Source organism: Centruroides sculpturatus, unplaced genomic scaffold, assembly GCF_000671375.1.
Source record: "Centruroides sculpturatus isolate CEXI.00-Female unplaced genomic scaffold, Cexi_2.0 scaffold92, whole genome shotgun sequence".
NCBI lineage: Eukaryota > Metazoa > Arthropoda > Arachnida > Scorpiones > Buthidae > Centruroides > Centruroides sculpturatus.
The window spans coordinates 1,108,556-1,133,115 of record NW_019384394.1 but is presented as its reverse complement, the minus strand read 5'-3'; the positions used below and the strand labels follow the sequence as shown (position 1 = coordinate 1,133,115).

The following is a 24,560-nucleotide window of genomic DNA, read 5'->3' as shown; positions in this document are numbered from 1 at the left end:
GTCTTTTAGATACTTTTGTTGTGTTTTTTAAATGATAAAGCATTCTTAGTTTTATGTATTTCATTATTCCATACAAGATATATTTCTTTGTAAAATGTATGCTTCATAAGATATATAAAAAGTCATATGAACAATAATGCTTTAGGAAAACTACTAACTGTGATATTTTATTATTTTCATTAAAGATTATATAGTAAAAATCAATTTAAAAAATGTTTAATCTAAAATGTTTAAAAGTTAACAGTTATTATATTAATAATGATGTGTTTTATTGGTTCTATTTTTGTTACTTTTTGGGCTGCAATTTGAAAAGTTATAGACCTATAAATTCCCATTGTCATACATCTGTTTGTCTGTCTGTCTTTCCTTAATCTCTAGAATGGAGTTAGATAGATGAAAGTCAAGACTAGATATGGAAAGATTAGGGGCAGGAGGCACTGATTAATATATACGAACTTCCAAAGCAAACTGAAAGTCACATTATTTCAATTCAAAAATTTTTCCCTGAAAGGAGTTAGATAGATGACCAGCACGATTCTATTGCTAATGGAAAATTATGATGTACAGAGGCAAGACACTACTAATTTGAGACAGACAGCATATATTTTAAATTAAAAAATAATTAAAAATAAAAGATTGTAATATTTACAAGCAATTATTTATTATAACATTGTCATAATAAATAATTGCTCGTTAATATTACAATATTTTATTTTAATTATTTTATATAATTATTATCTTACCAAACAATTTTTCTTTCAACAACAATCTGATTATTCACTTGTGAAAATTAATGAGATATTGTTTACTAAATGTAAATTCTATTAACTGAATAACTATTTCTTAACACTTTTTTTATATTAATATTTCATAATTGCATGTGCATGTTTATGCAAAATTTCCTGTTAGTTTTACAGACTAGAATAATAAAGTATAATGTATATTATGAAAGTTATATTGATTTATTGTTCATTTAAACTAGTGTGATTTCTGTGAGTTATATAAAAGCACACAATACAGATTAGATAACATACAACACAATTATTTATTAACTCGCTAGTTCAAATACAGGATTTCATAGGATACCAACAATTTTAGTTGTCCCTTTTTCCCGAATCGAACATTTGATTAACTAAAATTATCTTACTTAATACTAGGTTCCTATTATGACTTAGACTAATTGAATATAGCCGGCTTATTCGAAGATTTAGAAGGTGAAAGAAAAGAATAAGGAAAGAGGGTACCCAAAACTTGATGATGCAGGTTGAAGTATATGGGCTCGTGGATGAGGCTTCTCGTCGGTCTGGGGGGAGAGGGGCTGATTCACTCAATTCTTGTTTCACACAGATATTAATCCAAAGGGGTGATCCGTCTGGTTCCTCTCATTTAAGTTCCTTTTTCTTCCTCTTGTTCTAAAGTTATCTATTTCTCATCTCACCATACAATGTCCAACTTACAGGGGAGGCTTTCCTTACAATCTCCCCTATCTACTTCCTCCCTCTCAGTCTCCCTGTCCTTTCCCTTCTCCTCTCACTTCCAGTCTCCTTCGTTTCTCCTCTCCTCTAACTCACTTCGTTCTCCCCCTTCTTAACTCCCCCTCGTTCCTCCTCTCACTTTAGTCCACTCATATCCCCTCTCAAAAGCTTTTCATTCATTCCTTTCCTCTCAGTTCACCCACACACTAAAGTCAATGGAAAGATGATAACATTATAGAAGAGTAAACAAATAGGACAAACGAAGGTGAAGTGAAGATATATATACATATATATATATATACGGTTTAAAATATGGCGTGTAGCCACACTAGAAATTGAAAAAAAAATTGTTAAGAGTGTGATAAATGGTCTCTGCCTAAAAGAGAATTGCACATCAAGCATGAAATTCATATGAAACAATGTAATAAATAGTGTATTTTACTAACAGAGATTGAATTGATTCTGTTCCTTAATATTTTTAATTATTAAATTTACAAGTTAAATTTTATAATTTTATTTATATAGAAGTTTTTTTAATATTGATTAGTTTACTGAGCTCATTTTAAATAATTTATAACATTTTACATAATATTCAAATGCATTTGACTTGTTCATTTTAAAATATATTGAAAGAATATATTGAATTTATATATTGAAATTTATATTGAAAAATTATGTGTATTTTCTTTATAGACAGCACAGCAAAGATCTGAAGTTGATCTTGGACAATATTTGGCTCTTCAGAAGACAAATCAAATACTTCGGGAACGTCTAGAACAACTTGAAAAAATTGTTTCAGAAAAAGAGAATGCTGTATGATAATTTATTTATTTAATTTTATATTACCTGTTTTATTCAAATAATAACTGCCTTCAAATAGTAAGTGTCTATTATTCAAGGATTTCTGAAAACTTAGAGTAACAATGTAAACTTAATAAATACCATAAACTATTGTGGATAGGTATCATATTTATTTATTTAACAAACTTTAATAGAAAATGAAATATGTAAAATGTACAATATACAGTAAGTATACTTTTTAATTATTTTCTTATTACTGGTAAATTCAATGACTTACACTGGGTATATGTAATTAAATATTACACATAAAACCAATATTCAGCCTGAACTACAAAAAACTGCAAAGGCAAATGTTTTTACTTGTGATAAATAGTCATTGTCAGGCTAAAAGATCGACAGTGTCTGAATGCAGCTGTTAAAACAAAACTTGTAAGACTAAACATCATCGAATGACTTCCATGCAGGGGAAGGAATCTACCATTTACCTTGAATAGCTGTATTTTTATAGTTTTTTAGTGTTTTGTTTTAACAGCTGCATTCAAACTCTGAATGTCTTTCAGCCTGATGATGATCTGATCATTTAACAGTATTTAATTATTACTGATATATAGTCATTATAAAGAAGGATATCAGTTACTATTTCAAGCATAATTTGCTTTAAAAATCAAAATTTTCATCATTAAATATTTAATCATGGACACAAATGAGTATGTTCAAAGGAAAAATAATAATTGTCCTAAAATAATAACTACCCTTGAATAATAACCACAGAGAAAATATGCAGTTTAAAATAGTAGCCATGGCTATTATTTGAATAAAATCAATATTTAAATATTATTTATTTTATAAATTTGAAATACAAAATGAACATATTATAATTATATCTAAACTGTTATACTTAATTCATTTATTCCACTCTGCTCTTGATTCAAAAATTGAATTTGGCACCATTTATTAGAGATATTATGGAGATATAAATAATAAAATTATTAACAAATAAGAAAAACGATGTTATAAAAAATAATTATAATGATGAGAAGTTGGTAATTTAATTTTTTAGCAATGTTATATCAGTGACAAGTTATTTCTTCCAGTAGAAGTATTTTTATTTATTAGATGTTTTTGACTGACTGAGCAGCCATCTTCAAGATTAGAACAGTAATGGAATGGAATATAGAATCCTATATTCTTGATTCTATAAGCCATTCTATTACTGTTCAATCCTGAATTTGGCTGTCCAGTCAGCCAAAAAGTTTGATAAATAAAAACATTTCTGTGGAAGAGGTTTGAACTGTTGTTAATGAATGAAAAACACCAGTTTATGAGTCTTAATATCATATCAATCAATTAATATAAACAAGTGTGAATGGACTGATATAATAATTATGTTGTGAAATTAATATTATCATATGAACTAATGTTAATATGGTAATATTATAATCCAGTAATAGTTATAATATTGCCATATGTTTTATTGAATAACTAAAATCATATAGTCATCTAAAATTTGATTTTTATATTTTACTTAAAAAATTAAAATGCTAGATCTTTTGACAGAATATATATATATTATATTCATAATATTTTCATGTCATTTTCATAANATATATATATATTTATATTATGAAAATGACATTAGAAGAATAAAAAAATATTTAATAAAATAAATACAGATTAATTTCTAAAATAATTGATTATTTATAAATATATTTGCAAATACTGTATTATTTATGAAAATAGAAGTCTAAATAAAAATTAAAAAAAGGTCATACTTATTTTAAAAATAAAAAATTGCAAAGGGAACATATTTACATATGTCACTTCAAGGAGAGGTGGCAGTAAGAGAACATTGTGACATAATGTGACAAAGGAGAGCAGATGTTCATTCTGCAAAGTAATGTCACATTTGCAGTGGACAAACATTTATACTCCTTTTAATTAAAGTATTTGATCTAATTATTTCATTAATTCTTATTAACAAATAACCTATTTGTTACAGTACGAAATGCATCATAAGTTTCATTCATGATTTGGAATGACCAATACATCAGACTTTGAATGGAATTGAAATATCTGAAGTCTATCCTGACAAATGAAAATATGCACTATTGTTTTTGTGTCAATAATGTGTTTGAAAGTTTCTACAAAGTTTAAAAGCTTATTTTAGTACAGTGCCATATGATGCCTTTTACTCCTCATTAAAGAATCTTTTGAATTACTGAGTGTGCAAAAAAGTAGCTTGTTTGATTCATCAATCAGCAGTTTGAAGGTGCACACAATAATATGCCAACAAAGAAATGCAATAGTGTTCAACCAGTGCAATAGTGTAACCAAGTTGTGTTGCATCCATTAGACAAAGAGAACTTATGATTCTGATTAAAAATTTAGAATAAGCTGAAGAGGTAACGACAAGAAGATGCTATGAATTTAACTAATATTGCAGTTCTTATAAATAGTTTATCAACTAGTTGAATTCTCATGATAGATACAAATCAATACATGTATTCTGAACAAGATTGCCAAGAACTTATACAGTACCTGGGGATAGAGTGGTGTCGCTGTAGTAAGTTTTCGAATTAATGATATATGTAGAATGTTTTTTAATGAATAAAACACAATTTTAAAGATTTTATCTTCTGTTGTAAAAATAACATTTATTTTATAGGCTAGGAACCATTACAGGCCCCTAAGCTTTCTCTGGGCATGGGGAAAACTTTCCAACTTCCCTTCTATTAACAGCTCTAGTTCTTAGTGATAAATGTTAAGTTCATTATTACAAAGTAAGCTTGTGCAATAAAACTTCTTCAATAAAAAGCAAAAACAATTTTGCTTTTATATCATAACACTGGTAGGCAGGACTCTTAAGCCTTGGTAGGCAACCTGCATAAGAGAAGGAAAACTCTGATCAGAAACCGTGAGGAAGGCAACGGGAAACCACCTCAGCTATACCTCCCTTGTGAATGGAAAGCAGAAAACCTATTTATTGTACTGGCAAATATGGGACTCATCTCCAAGAGAAAGGTGTCATGCCTGGCAGGGGAAGTTATGGGGCTTCCCAGGTCGTCACCATGCAAAACCCCCATAGGAAGACCTCCATAGGAAGAATTCGAATAGGAACATGGAATGTAAGAACCATGCTTCGACCAGGTAAGTTGGAAACTGTCAAGAGAGAAATGAAGAGGCAGAATTTGGATATTCTTGGGCTTAGTGAAGTTAGATGGGAGGACAGCGGTGATTTTTTTAGCGATGAATTCAGGGTTATTTATTCTTGTGGAACTAAAGGAAAGAATGGTGTAGCATTTATTTTAGGTGAGAAGGTAAAAAACTCAGTTGAAAGAATTGAATGCAGAGGTGACAGAATTTTAATGATTAAAATAAAAAGCGATCCCATGGATATGATGATATTTCAAGTATACATGCCTACTGGAGACTATGACGATGAAGAAGTAGAAGAAATTTATGACCAAATTGAAGATATAATAGAAAATGATAAAACTAAGAAATGCCTAATTGTTATGGGAGACTGGAATGCATCTGTAGGAGGAGGAGGAGATGGAAAAATTGTGGGCAAGTTTGGGCTAGGAAATAGGAATGAAAGAGGCGAACGACTAGTTGAATTTGCTACCAAGCATCAATTAATAGTTGGAAACACATGGTTCAAACAATCCAAACGTCGACTATACACTTGGAAAATGCCCGGAGACATTGGAAGGTATCAAATAGATTATATTCTTATTCAAAGTCGTTTTAGGAATGCAGTCAAGAAAATTCAGACATATCCAGGAGCAGATGCAGATTCTGATCACAACTTATTAACTGCAGATATTGTGATGAAATTGAAAAAAGTTTTGAGAGCCAAAAGAATAAAAAGATGGAATTTGGAAAAGCTAAATGGAAATACTGGATTAAATTTTAAAGAAAACTTGGAATATAAATTAAAAGAACTTCCATATGACTTTGACTGTGACCTAAAAATTTAAAAATATACAGTAGAACCCCCTATAACACAGGTTCATATAAGACAGATTCGTATAACATGGTGAAAAAATTGTGATCGTGTTCGTATAACATGCTAAAAGAGGTTCGTATAACATGGTAAAAGAATGAGACAGATTGTCACGGCCGACTCATGTCTCAACAGGATTGGTCAAATCTGGATCAATAGTGGACATTGCACAAACCATTGAGTTTAAATGTGCAGCAGATCTACTAAAAAACATTTATTATTCAACGGCCATAAAAATTATATTTCTATTAATTAATGATGTCTCCAAAGTTCAGTGAATTTTTTGCAGAAAGAATAACTTATCAGGAAACATGTGACCGCCATCTGATGAGCCTCTCCGTGACAAAAACAAGCTTAAGCAATGGCGTCTTCAAACAGTGCGCACTCGTTAAGTATTCCTATAATTTTTTGTTTATAGCATAGTTTATATGGATTATTCCGAAAAAATTATACGTGTTTTGGAAATGTTCGAGTCAAATTAGCCTAGAATTGATTAATTTTATGGAAGAAAACTTTTCAAACAGCCGTACCCCCTAAACTGCACAAGTGCCAGGCTGTGAATGGCTCACATATTTGTAAAATCTAAGTGACTCATACAACACGGAATTCATATAACACAGAACATATCTATCATGTTATAGGGGAGTCTACTGTATATATAAGTAAATTTAGCTGACTTTTGTATTTGAAATTTTAAGATTTTTTCAGAAAGTTTCAAGAGGTTTAAAAGATTTTATCTTGGCATAGTATCCAAAAGTACAAAATGTTCTTTTATTTTAGTTATATTTAAGGATTTTTATTTTTTAAAATGTCAAAATCTAATTTAACAAGTATGTGCATGTAATAAAGATCAAGAAAGTGAAAGTAAAATTAATGACTGAAGTTTAATGATAAAGTTTCTATTTCAAAAATGCTTTTATTCCTATTGACTATCTTCATTGATTTATTCAAATTGAAGAAAATTCTAAATACAATTCACTTGCATTGATAAACATATTGACAAAACCATAGTTACAAAAAAAGGCCAAGTCTTTAGAACGGAACCTGGAAATCTTCCTTACATGAATTTAATGATTACTTGGCATTTTTCCATGAATCTTTGAATAAAAAATTTATCAGAAAACAAATTGCATTCTTATAATGAAGTATATTACAAAATATTATCATATGTACACAGTGGTGATATTCAGCGGGTTTGCACAGGTTCCTGAACAGGGCCGAACCCGTTGTTAACATTTTCAAAGTTTTCCGAACCCATTGTTAAACACACGTAACATTTCTCAGTGGTTTTGTTTCTTTTAAAAAATATATTAAAATATATGTATTATACTCTGTAACACTACTAAACTAGAGCCTTATACCCTGTTCGCCTGGTGCAACCTCCATCGACCATCTCAATCTCAACTGAAATGAGGTTCAATCACGATCGACTCAAGAGAGTGCTCGAAACTATAGATCCAGTCATAAGAGAGATCCCACAATCTCACACGTGTGAGAAAATACAAGATGGCTGCGGAACACGTGTCGGGCTATCAACAGCGAAATAAGAAAGATATTGTATTTCGAGAGACGATGACATCTATCTATTATAATAATACCTAACGATATATATTTTTTCTAACGTTTTTCTTATTTAACTGATTTCCCTATGACTTTTTCTGATTAAAAAAAGCCAATTGTTATGTTTATAAAATATTTTGAATGAAAAATATTAAAATATGTACAAAATAAACCATTTTGAACACTCTTTTTTATTATTTATAAAAAAAAATGTAGTTCTGGCATAAACAATTTTAAATGACTTAATTTTGAGAACACATCTTTTTTATTTATATGGGTATCTAAGGTCTGTTTTTGCGCTAATGTTGCTAATGCACTATTTGAGCGAAAAAAAAATTGTTAAGGAAAAATTTTCTGTTAGCAAACCCTTTGTTAAATATTTCGAATATCACCACTGTATGTACAGTACATAGTATAACTTTTTTGACGCCAGAAATTGCATAATATTTGTTATTGTCAATTATTGGTTAATGTCAATCCTTATATGCAATTTGACAGGGCTTGACACTAACAAAACTTCTATATCCTAATTAATAAAATAAAATTTTATTAACTCTTGGATCTCAATGTATGGTACATTTATATTTTTGCCTATAATTCTAGTCAATTATGTAATACAGTATTATAATTATTATTTTTGATTTCATTATTACTTATTATTAACTTTAAAAAAAATTAAAATAGAGTGAATTTGTATTATCGATGTTTTTATTATTTATGATATAATTAGATAAGAAGTTAGTTTTATTATTTAATACTATTATATAAAAGTATAGTACATTAAGTAATTTTTCTTTTAATATTAATAATCTATTTACCATACTTTGTTTTATAAAGTACAAATAAATCAAACATGAAATAATTAAATGATGATGAACTCTAAATTAGCATTCAAAGAGGTTTCAGTGTGATTTAGTTAAGTTTCATTTAATTTAAAAATATTTAATGAATAAATCATAAAAGTGAGCACTAAATGAGAAATAAAAAATTTGTCATTTAAATAAATTATAAGTGTATGTTTAATGATTTCTTTACTAAAAATTAAACTTAAAAATAATGATTTAATATAAAACAAATGTTTCATATTAAAGCCAAATGATTGCCAGATTCTATTGGGTTATACTACTATTATTAATAATTAATTGCTAATTATTATAGCATTTAATTATTAATAGTAGTAGTAATACAGTTCAATATAATCTGGCAATCATTTGGCTTTAATATATAACTATTGGGTTTTACATGTTGATATTTATAAACAAATGTTTCTGTTAAAAGTTATCAAATGTATGTTTTTTTAAAACATTCATTTAAAATAATAATTAAAAATTTAAAAAAAATAAGTATGCCCAATAATTTACTTACAACTAGAAGTATAGACTCAATAAATTCCTTTAATATTCTTATGTAATGAATTCCCTTAATGTTTTTATGATATGAATCACATAACGAATCATATAACATGCTTTTTAAAACAGAACATACGATGATATAAATATTTGCAGAGAGGGCAAATACTGTCTCCTGGGATCAAGTAAAATATTCCATAAATTATAATTGTAAAAGTGATTGAGATACGTAAATTTACACCTTCAACCATGGTACACTTCAATACTGTATTCTATGATCTACATATGAAAAAACCCAAAAAATTAAATAATTAAATAAAAATTTATTGATGTAATTATTTGTCTTCAAGCTTTGCCCCCTTCTGGAAAATTTCTGCAGATGCCCATATGTCAAACAATCAATCATAAATGAATTGAAAGAAGAAAGTAATTTTAATTCAAAAAAATATTACTACTGATAATGTATCAAAACTATCAGTACTTATATTTTATGCAGAACATTAAGAAAATGGAAATATTATTTTAAATAAGTAAACACATTCATTTCTGCTTAACTTTTCAAAATAAAAATAATGTAAGCCAAGTATGCCAAACAATCGAATATTAAAGCCTCTGGAATTGCAATTTCATTCCACTAGGTTTAAAGGTCAAAGGTATGTTAATTAAGCATGGGAATTTCTGTTGAATTGATATAGCATTGTTGAAAGAAAGTCTTATAATAGATGTGTGAACAACTGTTCACACATCAAAATTATAAGACTTTCTGTGTGTGGAAATGTAAACTGAATTCTGTCATTCTTTATGATTTATTCTGTTTTTATATTTTCTTAATATACAGTAAATATTTCATTAGTGAGTTTTTATAATATACTTTCAGGATCCTATTTCTAACTGTAATTTCTTTGCATTAATTTATAGAAAGTTTTAATTACTGGTAGTATGAAAATATTATAGGTTAGGTTGATATAAATTTTCTACATAAATATCTGTTTTACTATTACAAATATATATATAACTGATTTATTTTTAGATCTTAATAAATTAAATAATTTTATTATAAAAATTTTGATTCAATTATACAAACTGTTTTTGCAATAATTTCTTAAAAATTTTATATTGATAACTTTATGTATTAGATTCTTTTAACAAAATTGCATTAGTTTTAGTTCCTGTTACTATTTGATGCTTAATTTTTTAGCTGTGTATCAGCCTATTTTTAGTAATTATAAATTTGTGAGAAATTAATATTTTAAAACAGAACTTAAGAAAAATTGATAAATTTTCTAAAAGTGCATTTAATACACTATATTGTAAAAGAAAGAAATAAGTTTTAAGAATGATTATTAAATGATTATTAAATGATTTCATTTAATAATCATTCTTAAAACTTATTTCTTTCTTTTAATACAAACTTTTAATTTCATTTAATAATCATTCTTAAAACTTCATTCTTTATAAATTTAATTATTATAATTTTTAAAATAATTATTTTTATTTTTCATTAATTCTAAAAGAATATTTACCCAAAAATGATATTAAAAAATCTATATTCTGAAATGAATTATTTTAATATTTAAGAAATCAATAGTTTATTCAGTTTTCATGTTTATTCCCTGCATAAGAGACAGAAAAAATGGCTTGTAAACTGCTACAGCTAGAGGAATAATATATTTTTCTTAATCAATGTAAAATCATTTGAGTATTTCCTATGAGCATATTATAGGATCATAAACAAACCTCATGAAACACGATAAATTTGTAAAGCCAAACAACCACTGTATTACATCAGGCTACTTTTCCACAATTATATTTAATTAATTACTAAATAATTTAGAATATTCTGCAAGAAAAGAATTAGCCTGGAGTGGGACTCAAATTGCAACTTCCACTTACTGTGTGGATGCGTTGCCAGTTATGCTGCTTGAGCCTCTGGTCCGATCTCCTCTTCCAGACATGTAATCAAGGATGGTTATATCATATTTAAATATGTCAATAGTTTCCTGGAGATTATCAAAACAATTTCTTTATTATAAATAGAAGAGGAGGATTATCTAGTAATCATAGATTGCAAAGTCTTTTCATATGCATTGATGCAGCCATTTCCCTTAAGAGGGAGCATATGTAAAAGTGGGGGAAAGTTCTGTTAAGTAATTTTGGAGCTGTAGCAGACTCTTGTCTTGATCTAATTTTGAACAATTTGTATTTTTTATGTGATGATAGATTTTTACTTACAAAAGAGGGAGTCTTTGTGGGGTCATCAGTATCTGGGACATAGCAGTAGTAGTATTCCAGTAGGTTGAGAGCCCATGTGTTCAGGAGTTTAAGCAGAACATCAAAATCATATTATGATATAGATGACATATTTATGGTTTGGAGATATAAAGATGTGGTTAGCAAATTCATACATATAATTAATAAAAATCCTGTAAGGGTTTTGTCAATTGCTAGTGGAAGTTTTAATATTTAACTATTAATCATTTAGAATTAACAATTTTTAAGAGCAAGGGATGGCTGCACACTAAGGTCTTTCAAAAACACACTGCTGTAATACACTTCCTTATACACTGGAGATCTCATGACATCATACAGCACAAGCTAGCCTCCTTTAGAAGCTATTAGAGTGTGTTTTCTTTGAAGTTGATGGAACACAAATCCAAGCATCCAGTCCAGGTAACTGAGAACTAGTGAACATGGTGTTAAAAGTAAATGCATTTGGGTATCCAGAGTTTTTAAGAAATAACACTATTATCTTGTATATAATTTAGTATCACTTGGCTTTCAGATATATGATTTTGGATATTATCAGTAATTCCAGAACAATCATGTTCTGAAAATATCAATTCTGATTCAAAAATTCAGGAACAGCATGTTTTATCAACATGTTGATTGAGACTCCAAGTTTAAATTGTGACAAACTTCCTACACTTTCAAACATATATATGTCTCTTTAATCTGAAAAATTACAAGAATTCCGGTAGACTATCTTACAGCCTTTAGACTATCTTATATCCTTTATTGAAGATACAGGTTACATATGCATTTTGGGCTTATTTTATCTTTAAGTCCCTCTTCAGTGCTATACTAAAAAATTTTAGAACAAATAGTAATGTAACATTATAATGCATGTAGATTATATCCTTTGACATAAAAACTATTTTATCATACCAAAAAAAGAAGGTTTTCCACGATTTTTTCTTACAAATTCACTAATATGACACTTATGGATTTTTTTACATTATTCATAAATCCTGGGCATATATCATATTACATTAAAATTCTAAACAATCTCTAAAAATTCCCAAAGATACATTCAGAGCTGGCCCTATCATAGGGTGAACAGAACAGCTGCTCCAGGTGCTAAGTCCTAGGGGGTGCCTCAGTGGTAAAGAAAATTAAAGAAAAAAATTTTTTTTTTCACTTTTCGATATTTTTGGGGGAGGCGCCATAATAGGATCTCGCTCCATCCTAAAACTTGCCTAGGGCCGGCACTGTATACATTTTTAATCACAAACAGCAGTAGGGTAACAACATTAATATATTTTCACACTCACAATACATCGTACTTTACATTATGGTGTATCACAAAAATTTTTTAGTATAGCACTGAAGAGGAGCTTAAAGATAAAATAAACTCGAAATGCATATGTAACCTGTATCTTAAATAAAGGATGTTCCTGACCTAAAGGCTGTAAGATAGTCTACCGAAATTTTTGTGATTTTTTGGATTAAAGAGACATATATATGTTTGAACAAATAAACAGCTACCATAACAGATATTCCTACACTTTCTTTGTAAACTCTGAGGGAGTTGACAGTGCTTGAAGCATAATCTGAGTACAAAAGTAAACATGGGATGGCACACTCTGATTTCTAAAGTAAATGCATTTGAGGCACTTGGTAGGTTAAATCTTAAAAGTAAATGCACCCTTAGAAGAGCCTTTACCCATTTCTCAATGGTAGTAGTAGGACTGCTGAATTCCAACAGATTAGGATTATTGCTTGGAATTGTAGTTAACACACTGGTATGATAGATAGTATTATCAAAGCTACCTGTAATAAGAAGAAAAAAATTGTTGGAAATATGTAGAGATAAGTGTAATATGTAATATGCTTGTGGTTACGGACAAGAAACCTGGCTTTGTTAGTAGCACCAAATGTTAAGAAATGTAAGTTCACTTTAGATGTTAGAAGATTAACCAGTCATAAACATACTCTGCTCTGATAAAGATAGAGCTCATAGAGCCCATATACTTTCAAATCTACTCAGTTTTTGATGCAAAAGATTCATCTGTCTCAGTCAGAAAACTTTCCTCATATATCAACTTATCATAATTACACGTCCTTCTGAAGAAGAAAACAAATAATATTAAAGAATCAGAAAAATAGAAAAAGTGGGACATAATTTTTGGCATTAATATAATTGAATGTAGTTATTTCAGCCTTCATTTCACGGTTCTATCCAAAAACCATCAAACATGATTATTTGGAATCATAAAATGAAAACAAAAATATATTTTTATAGATTTAGTCAATTATTGCACCACTGACAAAAATCATCATAATTTAAAATAATGCTGAGTAAATTTAATAATAGTAATTGTAGAAAATGCCACATCATGTCTGCAATTACAACACATTAGGCTGCTTCAGGTTACAAGCTTTTAGCACAAATAGACTACTTACATCAATATAACCAAATAGAAAACATAATACAAACTACTATATACCCAGCAACCATACTATAAATATATTTTATTTATTTATTTATGCATACTGGATACACTCCTTGATACAGGGAGCAATACCATCTCCCAAAAAAACAAAAAAAACAAAACACTTAGATACAATGAACATAAGATCACAAACAAATTATACAATAAAACAATAAATAAATACAGTAACAATTTAGATATAAATAAAAAATTATCAAAAATGTTAACAAGGAGAAGAGACCAGTCCATTAAATCCAAATTATTATTTATAAGATTAATACCATGATTATTACAGGTATCAATAAAATAATGTGTCCAATCTATAAACTTCTTGCCAAGTATAAATTTCAGGCAAACCTTACTCAGACGAAAATCATCAAGATTAGAAATTCTAATAATCAAATTTCTTATCCTAATAATTATTATAAATTTGATAGGAGTCAAGGCACATTTCATCATAATTAAATAACCTGGTGAACAACGAGGTAAACAAAATAAGTTTTTAATGAATTCAGTCTGTATGCCATCACCATTGGCCAAGTTAAAACCCAAACTCTGATGCATATAACAAAGAGGGCAAAACTACAGTTTTCAATAGACGTAAGTACTATAAATATACACCTCAGATGATCATAAAAAAACAAAACAAGTCAAAAATGCAATCTTTACCATGCAGCACAGCAAGTGCAAGACTAATTTTGTTAGATGAGGAGAGGCAGGTATGGGAGTGTTCTTTGATCAAAACTAATTTTAAAGGTGATGCACAAACATAGCTTTCTAGTAGGAAAATCTTGTCAATATTTAACTTGCTGTTAGCCAAACTATTTTGGCAAAATTCTATACATTTTAATTTAATGTATTAGAATATCTTGCTTTTAAGTAAACCTTGCTATTAAGGGACTTTATAATAGAGGAGTTCTACTGAATTTGAAATGCAAATTTAGAGAGAGTGTTTTTATTAAAAAAATTTTGGAGATTTGTTAACAATAAGAGAAAAATTAAAATTTCAATAATTTTGACTAAGCTTGTACAAATGAAAAACTAGTTGAATTAATACAAATTTATAATAAAATTATTTTTATGCTTTAATTTAACTTTAGTTGTTTTTTTGTCAAATAGAATCATTTAATGTAGACTATACAAAAACACTTAGCATATTACTTATATGAAATATCTTTACAGCAATTAAATTTTGCATTGATTACATTATTTTTATCAGTAGCTTCATGATAAATTCTCATGAATAAAAATGTCATATCATAATGAAAATTTTTACAATGCTTATAATAACCTGTGTTGATAATTATTATTTTGTGGTCAGTTTGTGTATTATGGTTAAATGTTACTCATTTATACATTGCAATCATAGTATTGGTAACATTGCTATTAATTATGATAAATTGGGGTTTTAGTTTTTCAAGTTTTAACATGAATGAAAGAAACAAGCTATTTGTTTATTTGTGAATTCATTTTATTCATTTGAAAAGATGAAGATTATTCACAAACATAAAATATATAATAGAGTATAAAAATGTGCTCTCTAATGATGCCAAATTTAGATTAAGAGTAAACCAAAGTTTGGTTTATTCTTGATATAATAGAGACCAAATTTCAAAATAATTGGCATATCTTGAATGATCAATGAAAAATTTGAGAATTTTTATCATTCTGATTGTAAAATGATTTAAATTAATAATAAAAGTTTTGAAACAGTTATAGCTTTTAGATCATCTTTCATTATATAGCTCATTTTTTATTAGCCAACTATTTATTGTATTATTAATGTAGTCATAAAGATGCTTTTAATAAAATGACAATAATGAATTAGTTGTTTTGTTTTCAGGATAAAAGAGTTGCAGAAACAGAAGCTGATTTAAATAAATTAAAACATGAATTAAAAGAAAGACAGCAAATCTGTGCAAATTTAGTAAGTTTTTAAATAAAGCTATTTTTATTTTATTTCATATGACTTTCAGTCTGCTTAATTTAAAGGAACAAACTTCTTTATATTTTTAATAAAAATGTTATTTGCTACTATCAAGCAATCTTGAGTTATAACTTTTGGTTTTTAGAATTTTTCAAAGAAGAACAAATACATTATTACCAATTGTAAATTTTTTTCCAAACTTTTAAAATTTTGAAAGCTTCAAAAAGTTGCATTTAAAAGTGTCATTAAAATTTACAAAATATTTTTAACAATTTAATAAAAATTGCACATTGTTAATTATCATTAACCTTTTAATAATATTAACATTTATAATATGTGGTGTGTAACCTAATACATTTGTGTAATTAGTACTTTTATAGTAGCTCCTTGATAACTATTTTATCCTTATTCAGATTTTACTTTTTTGGCTGTTATGTATACATAACAAGGGAAAGTATTGAAATGATATCAGATTTGACCCTTTAAGTTTTTTTGCAAATTTCCATGCTTAGAGACCTCCTGAATCTAAAAAATTCAAAAAAATAGCAAAAATATTTCATGGATGTGTGTTGGCATATATTTTGCTTAATATCTCAGAATGGGGTAAAGATTAAGTAACAAAATTTGGCGTGATGGCTTGTGAGGAGCATGTGCATTATGAGAAGCATTGATGCTATTAAATTTTAATGTTAAAGGTTAAGAGGGTGGGAAATAAAGGGTCATGAGTATCTCCAGTAGGGTCAGACTTAATGACGATTTTACTCATTATTAACATTTATAACACAAAACATCTAACTGTAGCACTGTGTTGAGTAATAACTGTCCACAAAAAACCTTTATCGGTGTTGTGTTTGTTACAATATCCACTAACGTTTTCGACCTTCATCGAGGTCTTCTTCAGGTGCTGACTAACTTGTAAGTGTTGTTTCCCCTTGACTGTTAGAACAATGTCGTCCGAGTTGTAAATATTGCACGTATCACGTTTCACCCCTCCGCTTGTCCCTGTTCAAATTCCCCAAATAGGTATCTACATGCCTGCATGATCTGCATGATCGTTTCTCCGTCTTTAAAGTTGATACAGGTGCCCCAACGTTGGGAGGCACCTGTATCAACTTTAAAGATGGAGAAACGATCAAGGGGAAACAGTCAAGGGGAAACAACGCTTAGTCAGCACCTGAAGAAGATTTCGATGAAGGTCAAAAACGTTAGTGGATATTGTAACAAACACAACACCGATAAAGGTTTTTTGTGGACAGTTATTAACATTTATACTTTTTTTTTTTTTATAAAATTCATCTCTACCCTCAGAATTAAGCATTTTGTCATTTTATAGTAATTAAAAATATAAAAAGTTTTTTATAACAAAATCTCATAACAGATGGTGCCACACAATTTTATTAAGTTATATTGTGATTAAAATTATAAAAGTTATTTTCAAAATAAGATCTCATGATAACAGGAAAAATTATATTACTCATTGTCAGATTTTTTTGTTATCCTTTTGGCTACTTTTTCTAGATTTATTTTATCTAACACCATTTTCCAGCTGTTTATAGCTCAAATGCAACATTTTTGTTAATAATATTAATGTATTTTGCTAGACTGTAAGTATATACTTGTTCTAAAATTATAAGTGCAAACCTACCCTACTTTCTTATACTAAAACCAATTTATCCCATTTAATCTTTATTATTATCTCTTGTTCATTTTCAAGAGCTGTGATATTTTCATGTTTAGTTGTTGCTAATGTTTTGTAATGTATTGTTATTGTTTGTTTTTTATCAATCTATACAGGGAACCCATATAGAATTTTTTCTTACTTTTGGTGAGTTTTATTGCATATATCCCTACTTTTGATAGATTGTTGTGATTTTCTATTTTGAAGTACTTTCATGATTGAGATTGACTGCTGACCCCTATTTTATAATCTGCTTGCTTGACATATTTTTTTTGTTATTCTTGATGTCTTTTTCCCATAATAACTAGAAACTCTTTTTTCTAATTCTTACGTTTTTTGTTGTTTGTTGTTTTGTAATGACTTAATTATACCTGTAACTACTCCATTAGGGTAACAGTGTCCTTTTGCCATCCTTTTAATCCTTTATATTACATTAAGTTTGTTCATTTCTATACTAGAATATGTTATAGCTTTTTTAACTAATGATCTGATCACTGCTAATTTTTGGGTTGTAATACTACTCCAGTGAATATAAGTGTCTATTGCCCTTATACTGATTTTATTTCTAAATTTTAAATTGTATATATTCCTTAATCAAAGTTATAAATAAAATATTCTGTAGTAAGTTTATTAACAACTTTGATTAAATTTCTTTCTAATGTTTTAGGAATTAAAATTGACTTTTCAGAAAATGAATTGATCAAATATCTTTTTAAATTTATTTTTCAAGAATATTTTTCAAAATTTGTTATTACAATATATAATTTATTTATTATTATTTTACACTTTAAATTTTCATTATTCATTATTGATTTGTTTGCTATAATTGAAATATACACAGTGAATATTTAAATAAAATATGAATGTTCTTAAAGTTTATAATAAAAAATGTATCATCTAAAACACATGTTAAATGTATACAGGAATTCCCTATGTTAGTAGACTAAAATTATTAGAAAAAATAAAGAGATATTCTATTATTGATAATATTGGTTAAATTTATTTCGATAAATTATCAGAAATGTTTTCATTATATTGGCTTTGAAATTATTTAGATTGTTTTAATCTTAATTGTGATTGTTTAGTTAAATTTAAAATATATATATATAATTTATTTAACTAATTTAATATGACAGATATTCTATTTTAATTTCTAAAATCAGTTTTGACAAAAAATTTTTGCTTATTAAGATTTTTAATAAATATGATACATAAATATAAATAAAAAAAGTACTTTAAAAAAAAGAATAGTAAATCAAACTGGATGGATACACTTGAAATAGAATAAATCCATTTTTTAATGTCCAGAAAAAAGAAAAATTAAAACAAAGTTTTCAGCTGTGTTAAATGGCCATGCTCAAGTTAGAACAAAAAGGAAAGATATCATTCTAAAACAGTACATGAAAGTTAGATTGGAAGAACATAGACAAAATTTAAAACTTAGAAACAAAAGAATAAAAATTTTTAAATTAACAAATAAAACATGTTATATGAGAAATTATATAAATTAAATGTTTCTTATCATTCATATAACAATTGGAAACCTTATAACTGAGATACCTATTTACAAGATTATGCTTATAAATTTCTAATAACTATTCTAGTGGGAACAAGATGTGCCTATTATATGATTTCTAGTTTTTTTTTACTCTTTCTATTGTGTAATAATTTGTAGATAGTAAAGCTCTGTCAAATAATAACTTTAAAATTTCTTATTTGAGCAATGCTCTAATATATTTTAGTAAGCATGCTATTGTATGTAACTATTCTGTGAAATCTGAAACAGGCATTGTTCACTTATACTAGATATTGTTACTGTAGAAGTAAGTAAAAATTAATCTCTTGATAGGGTGTAAAGAAAAGATCATATTCCAATATATGTTCAACAGTTTTTAATTCTAAAAACATAACTTTTACTTTATTTGTATATGCTCTCTGAATGATAATTTTTAATATGGAAAACATACATCTTACTTTATATATCTTATATTTTAGAGAACTGTGCTTTACAAAAGTTTTCTGCATTTAGTTTAATTTTTGTGCTGGACATTAAAGGCTAATTTATTGTACTTTTACTTTAAAATTTTAATTAGATATAATTTTTATATAATTGATTTATTTTTATTTCAATGTATTATTTCTGTAATATATTGATATATAATTATTATATGTAATATAATATAATATGTGTAATATATAACTGTATTGATTAATTTATTTAATATAAATAATAGAAAAAACAATTAAATAAAGTTTTGGATGAAAAATCTCATCTTGAAGAATATAATAGTGATCTTCAACAACAAGTATTGGAGTTACAACCTGTAAGATGATCTATATTTTAATTATTTTTATAAATATTTAAATATAATAACAAAATAATAGTACTAAATTTATCATTATAAAAATGCTTTAATCTAAGGAAATGTTTTTGATTATTGTAAATTAAGTAATATTATACAGATAGCAGAGAAAATATGCATTAACAGGATTAGAGCTATTTCTTTATTGTGGATATTTAATTTTTATTTAATTTCCCTATGCTGAAAAAGAGCGTATAAGAAAATTTGCATAGATTAAGGTTTTATTGGCTTTTGAATTTTTTTATTTAGTGTTTTTATAAAATCAATAATGACTAATTAGAGAATTATTTTGAAAAATTACTTCCAAAATAATTCTTTTGGAAAAAATCACTAGTTTTTTAAGGAATACAAATTTTTGATTAATTGATTAAATTTTTGTTATATGAAGTTTGTAATCTAGAGTTTTTATTTTAGATAGTGGATGATTGTAATCTATTGCAAGAAACTTTAACAAGAGTAGAAAGTAATTATAAAATAGCAAAGTCTGAAGTAGACAGTTTGCAAGGAAAGGTTAACAACCTGGAGGCTTTAGTACAGGTATTATAAATATATTAATTCTTTATATAGACATAGACATAGACATATATTTTATTCAGCATGCTGCATATGGCATATCTGGGTGCCACAAAGGTATAATCCAGTAATGTACAAGACAAAATTACAATTAGATACATGTTCAGTTATTAAATGATAATATATGATATAAGATAGTATAAAATAGAATTAGTTACAAGACATTTACATATGACAATTACATATAATAACAGGATAAGATAATTAATAAACAAATGAAAATACAATTCACTTACTAGATTCAAATACAAATAATTGGGTACAAATTATATATGGCAGTTACATATATTAATAGGATGAAAAATTAGATAGGCTAATAAAATACAAAGTCAAATTCAAATTCAAATACCAATGATCACATACAGATAGTCAAATAGGAAGACAATATACTGATACAGCAGTGGCGTGCCGTCATTAGAAGCGGTGGAAGCGCCGCTTCCCTTGTATTTTATAAAAAATAAATACATACTAATTTTAATTATATGAAAATAATCGCACAATATTTTATTATAACCGCATTATGTACCTTATTACAAATTTCTATACTACNGACCGCACACCCCTGCGATACAGATACAAATATTTTAGATAATAAGGGTTGTCAAGCCTCCTGACATGGAATAAGTGAGATTGGTCACCGGAAAAGTGTTGTTAGACTGGATGTTGCTTTTTGGAGAGATTAGTAAAAAGGCAGTTGGATTAATGTAACCGGTTGTGTAACAAAAGAACAAAGAGTGCACAAAGATTACACACAGTCTTTACTCATGGAAGGTCAGCACTAGAAAGGGGGAGAGTGAAACGAGATCACCTTGCCCAAGGGGTCAAGAGCGCCACCAACCTTTTATTATGTCAGAACATTACAAAACATCGCAATCGTTGATTCCAACAGAAAGCAGGCCTGTGGGCGCAATAAACAGAACAGGAAAACTGTTGGGATTATGTCGTGTAATCATATTGACGCTGTCTTTCAGTTTTAATGTGCAAGTATACCGGACAATCTTTATTCATAGAGTTGTGATCAGTCTTTGAATGTTTACCCTTTTTACAATTGGTGAAAACTGGAGTCTCGAGCTATTTCTTTATTGTGGATATTTAATTTTTATTTAATTTCCCTATGCTGAAAAAGAGCGTATAAGAAAATTTGCATAGATTAAGGTTTTATTGGCTTTTGAATTTTTTTATTTAGTGTTTTTATAAAATCAATAATGACTAATTAGAGAATTATTTTGAAAAATTACTTCCAAAATAATTCTTTTGGAAAAAATCACTAGTTTTTTAAGGAATACAAATTTTTGATTAATTGATTAAATTTTTGTTATATGAAGTTTGTAATCTAGAGTTTTTATTTTAGATAGTGGATGATTGTAATCTATTGCAAGAAACTTTAACAAGAGTAGAAAGTAATTATAAAATAGCAAAGTCTGAAGTAGACAGTTTGCAAGGAAAGGTTAACAACCTGGAGGCTTTAGTACAGGTATTATAAATATATTAATTCTTTATATAGACATAGACATAGACATATATTTTATTCAGCATGCTGCATATGGCATATCTGGGTGCCACAAAGGTATAATCCAGTAATGTACAAGACAAAATTACAATTAGATACATGTTCAGTTATTAAATGATAATATATGATATAAGATAGTATAAAATAGAATTAGTTACAAGACATTTACATATGACAATTACATATAATAACAGGATAAGATAATTAATAAACAAATGAAAATACAATTCACTTACTAGATTCAAATACAAATAATTGGGTACAAATTATATATGGCAGTTACATATATTAATAGGACACCATTTTCCAGCTGTTTATAGCTCAAATGCAACATTTTTGTTAATAATATTAATGTATTTTGCTAGACTGTAAGTATATACTTGTTCTAAAATTATAAGTGCAAACCTACCCTACTTTCTTATACTAAAACCAATTTATCCCATTTAATCTTTATTATTATCTCTTGTTCATTTTCAAGAGCTGTGATATTTTCATGTTTAGTTGTTGCTAATGTTTTGTAATGTATTGTTATTGTTTGTTTTTTATCAATCTATACAGGGAACCCATATAGAATTTTTTCTTACTTTTGGTGAGTTTTATTGCATATATCCCTACTTTTGATAGATTGTTGTGATTTTCTATTTTGAAGTACTTTCATGATTGAGATTGACTGCTGACCCCTATTTTATAATCTGCTTGCTTGACATATTTTTTTTGTTATTCTTGATGTCTTTTTCCCATAATAACTAGAAACTCTTTTTTCTAATTCTTACGTTTTTTGTTGTTTGTTGTTTTGTAATGACTTAATTATACCTGTAACTACTCCATTAGGGTAACAGTGTCCTTTTGCCATCCTTTTAATCCTTTATATTACATTAAGTTTGTTCATTTCTATACTAGAATATGTTATAGCTTTTTTAACTAATGATCTGATCACTGCTAATTTTTGGGTTGTAATACTACTCCAGTGAATATAAGTGTCTATTGCCCTTATACTGATTTTATTTCTAAATTTTAAATTGTATATATTCCTTAATCAAAGTTATAAATAAAATATTCTGTAGTAAGTTTATTAACAACTTTGATTAAATTTCTTTCTAATGTTTTAGGAATTAAAATTGACTTTTCAGAAAATGAATTGATCAAATATCTTTTTAAATTTATTTTTCAAGAATATTTTTCAAAATTTGTTATTACAATATATAATTTATTNAGTACAAAGTAACCGGTTTTGACTTATTTCTACTTAAGAAGTAGTTAAATAATTAAGCGATTAGGGAATTGGGGACGTAAACAAAACCCTGATGAAAGAGCCGGAATATTACTTAAACAAAAGCTTAACCGAACCAATCTATAGCCGAGTACAGTGGGGACTGATTTCTTCGAAATACTGTATTAGATGTAATAAAGACAGAAATTTTTCCAGTTCAACAAGAGTGACCGAAAAGTTGTAAATTTTGGAAATTTTCATGGACAACACCTGGTCCTAAAACGAATTAGTTAGAAAACAAAAGACGGACAATCTATTAAGTTTAACGTATTTAGATTTTTACAGCTATGATGAGAAATATTTAAAATTTACAATAACCTTGTTGCGTCCTTTGAGATATACTAGTGATACGACAAAAGAGGCATTTGATGTTAACCGGTATCGGCACCCTTGGGATTTGGCACGCATGCATGCACTGCACACCTACCAAGATCATCTCTGATTCCATCCACGAGTCACTGATAGGTAGCACTTTTAACTAAGTGGATTGTTTTAATATTTAAAAAGTAAAGAATAACTTATATTTTTATGTATGTTTCTTCACAAAACTATATTCATACAATCGAATATTTTGTACCAGGTATGTATAATTGTATATCATTCACACATTTTATTTTAACAAGTAAGTTTTCATAATTTTATTTTTAATTTTAGTCCTTATATTATAGCTAGCAATTTAGAATGTAATTGATATTGAAAATTCATTTTAAAAAGTTTTGGCTGGAGACTTTATAATGAAAAAGAAAACATTATTAAAAGAGAAAGACCAATGTCTAAATTAAATATAAACACTTCAATAAAAATTTGAAGATATAAAATGGCTCTGTGGATGCATAAAAATGCAAAAATTGTTTTGTTGACCTTGCCTACTATTTTCAAATAAAATTAGTGTGTGGAACGAGATTGGCTTTGACGATTTAAATAATTTTAGTAAAGCTGGCAAAAGACATGAAAATCCTAAATCTTGCATCGAATCTTTCATAAAATTGAAGCAATTTGGAAATCAAAATAGAATAGAATTTAACATTAGTACACAATATAAAATAAATATTGAAAATTATAACAAAATAGTTACGGCTAATAGATATATTATATTTTAATTAGTAGATGTTATCGAAGCGAGAATTGGCATTTAGAGGGCTAGAGAATCTATTAAATCTAATATAACAGAGGTAATTATATTGAACTTGCTTATTTATTAAGTGCGTTAGATAATCTATTAATTAAAAATACATTTAGAGAAGTCTACGGTTTTTACTGGCTTATCGAAAATGGACCCTAGACCATCACTGACTGATTGCCCCTGGAAGTTGGCTTGTTACAAAAACACAGCTTT

General features: G+C 27.5%; 1 protein-coding gene across 1 annotated transcript in view; it reads left to right on the top strand.

The window, feature by feature from the left end:
- LOC111618338 (myosin-11-like) overlaps positions 1-20,488 on the top strand; it is a 36,899-nt gene extending 16,411 nt beyond the window's left edge. The window contains exons 2-5 of the mRNA XM_023359841.1: positions 2,169-2,288; positions 15,747-15,830; positions 19,743-19,832; positions 20,286-20,488. Of these exons, the coding sequence (XP_023215609.1) occupies positions 2,169-2,288; positions 15,747-15,830; positions 19,743-19,832; positions 20,286-20,417 (426 nt within the window). The 3' untranslated portion in view covers positions 20,418-20,488. The remainder of the gene's footprint in view (positions 1-2,168; positions 2,289-15,746; positions 15,831-19,742; positions 19,833-20,285) is intronic.
- The last annotated feature ends 4,072 nt before the right edge of the window (positions 20,489-24,560 follow it).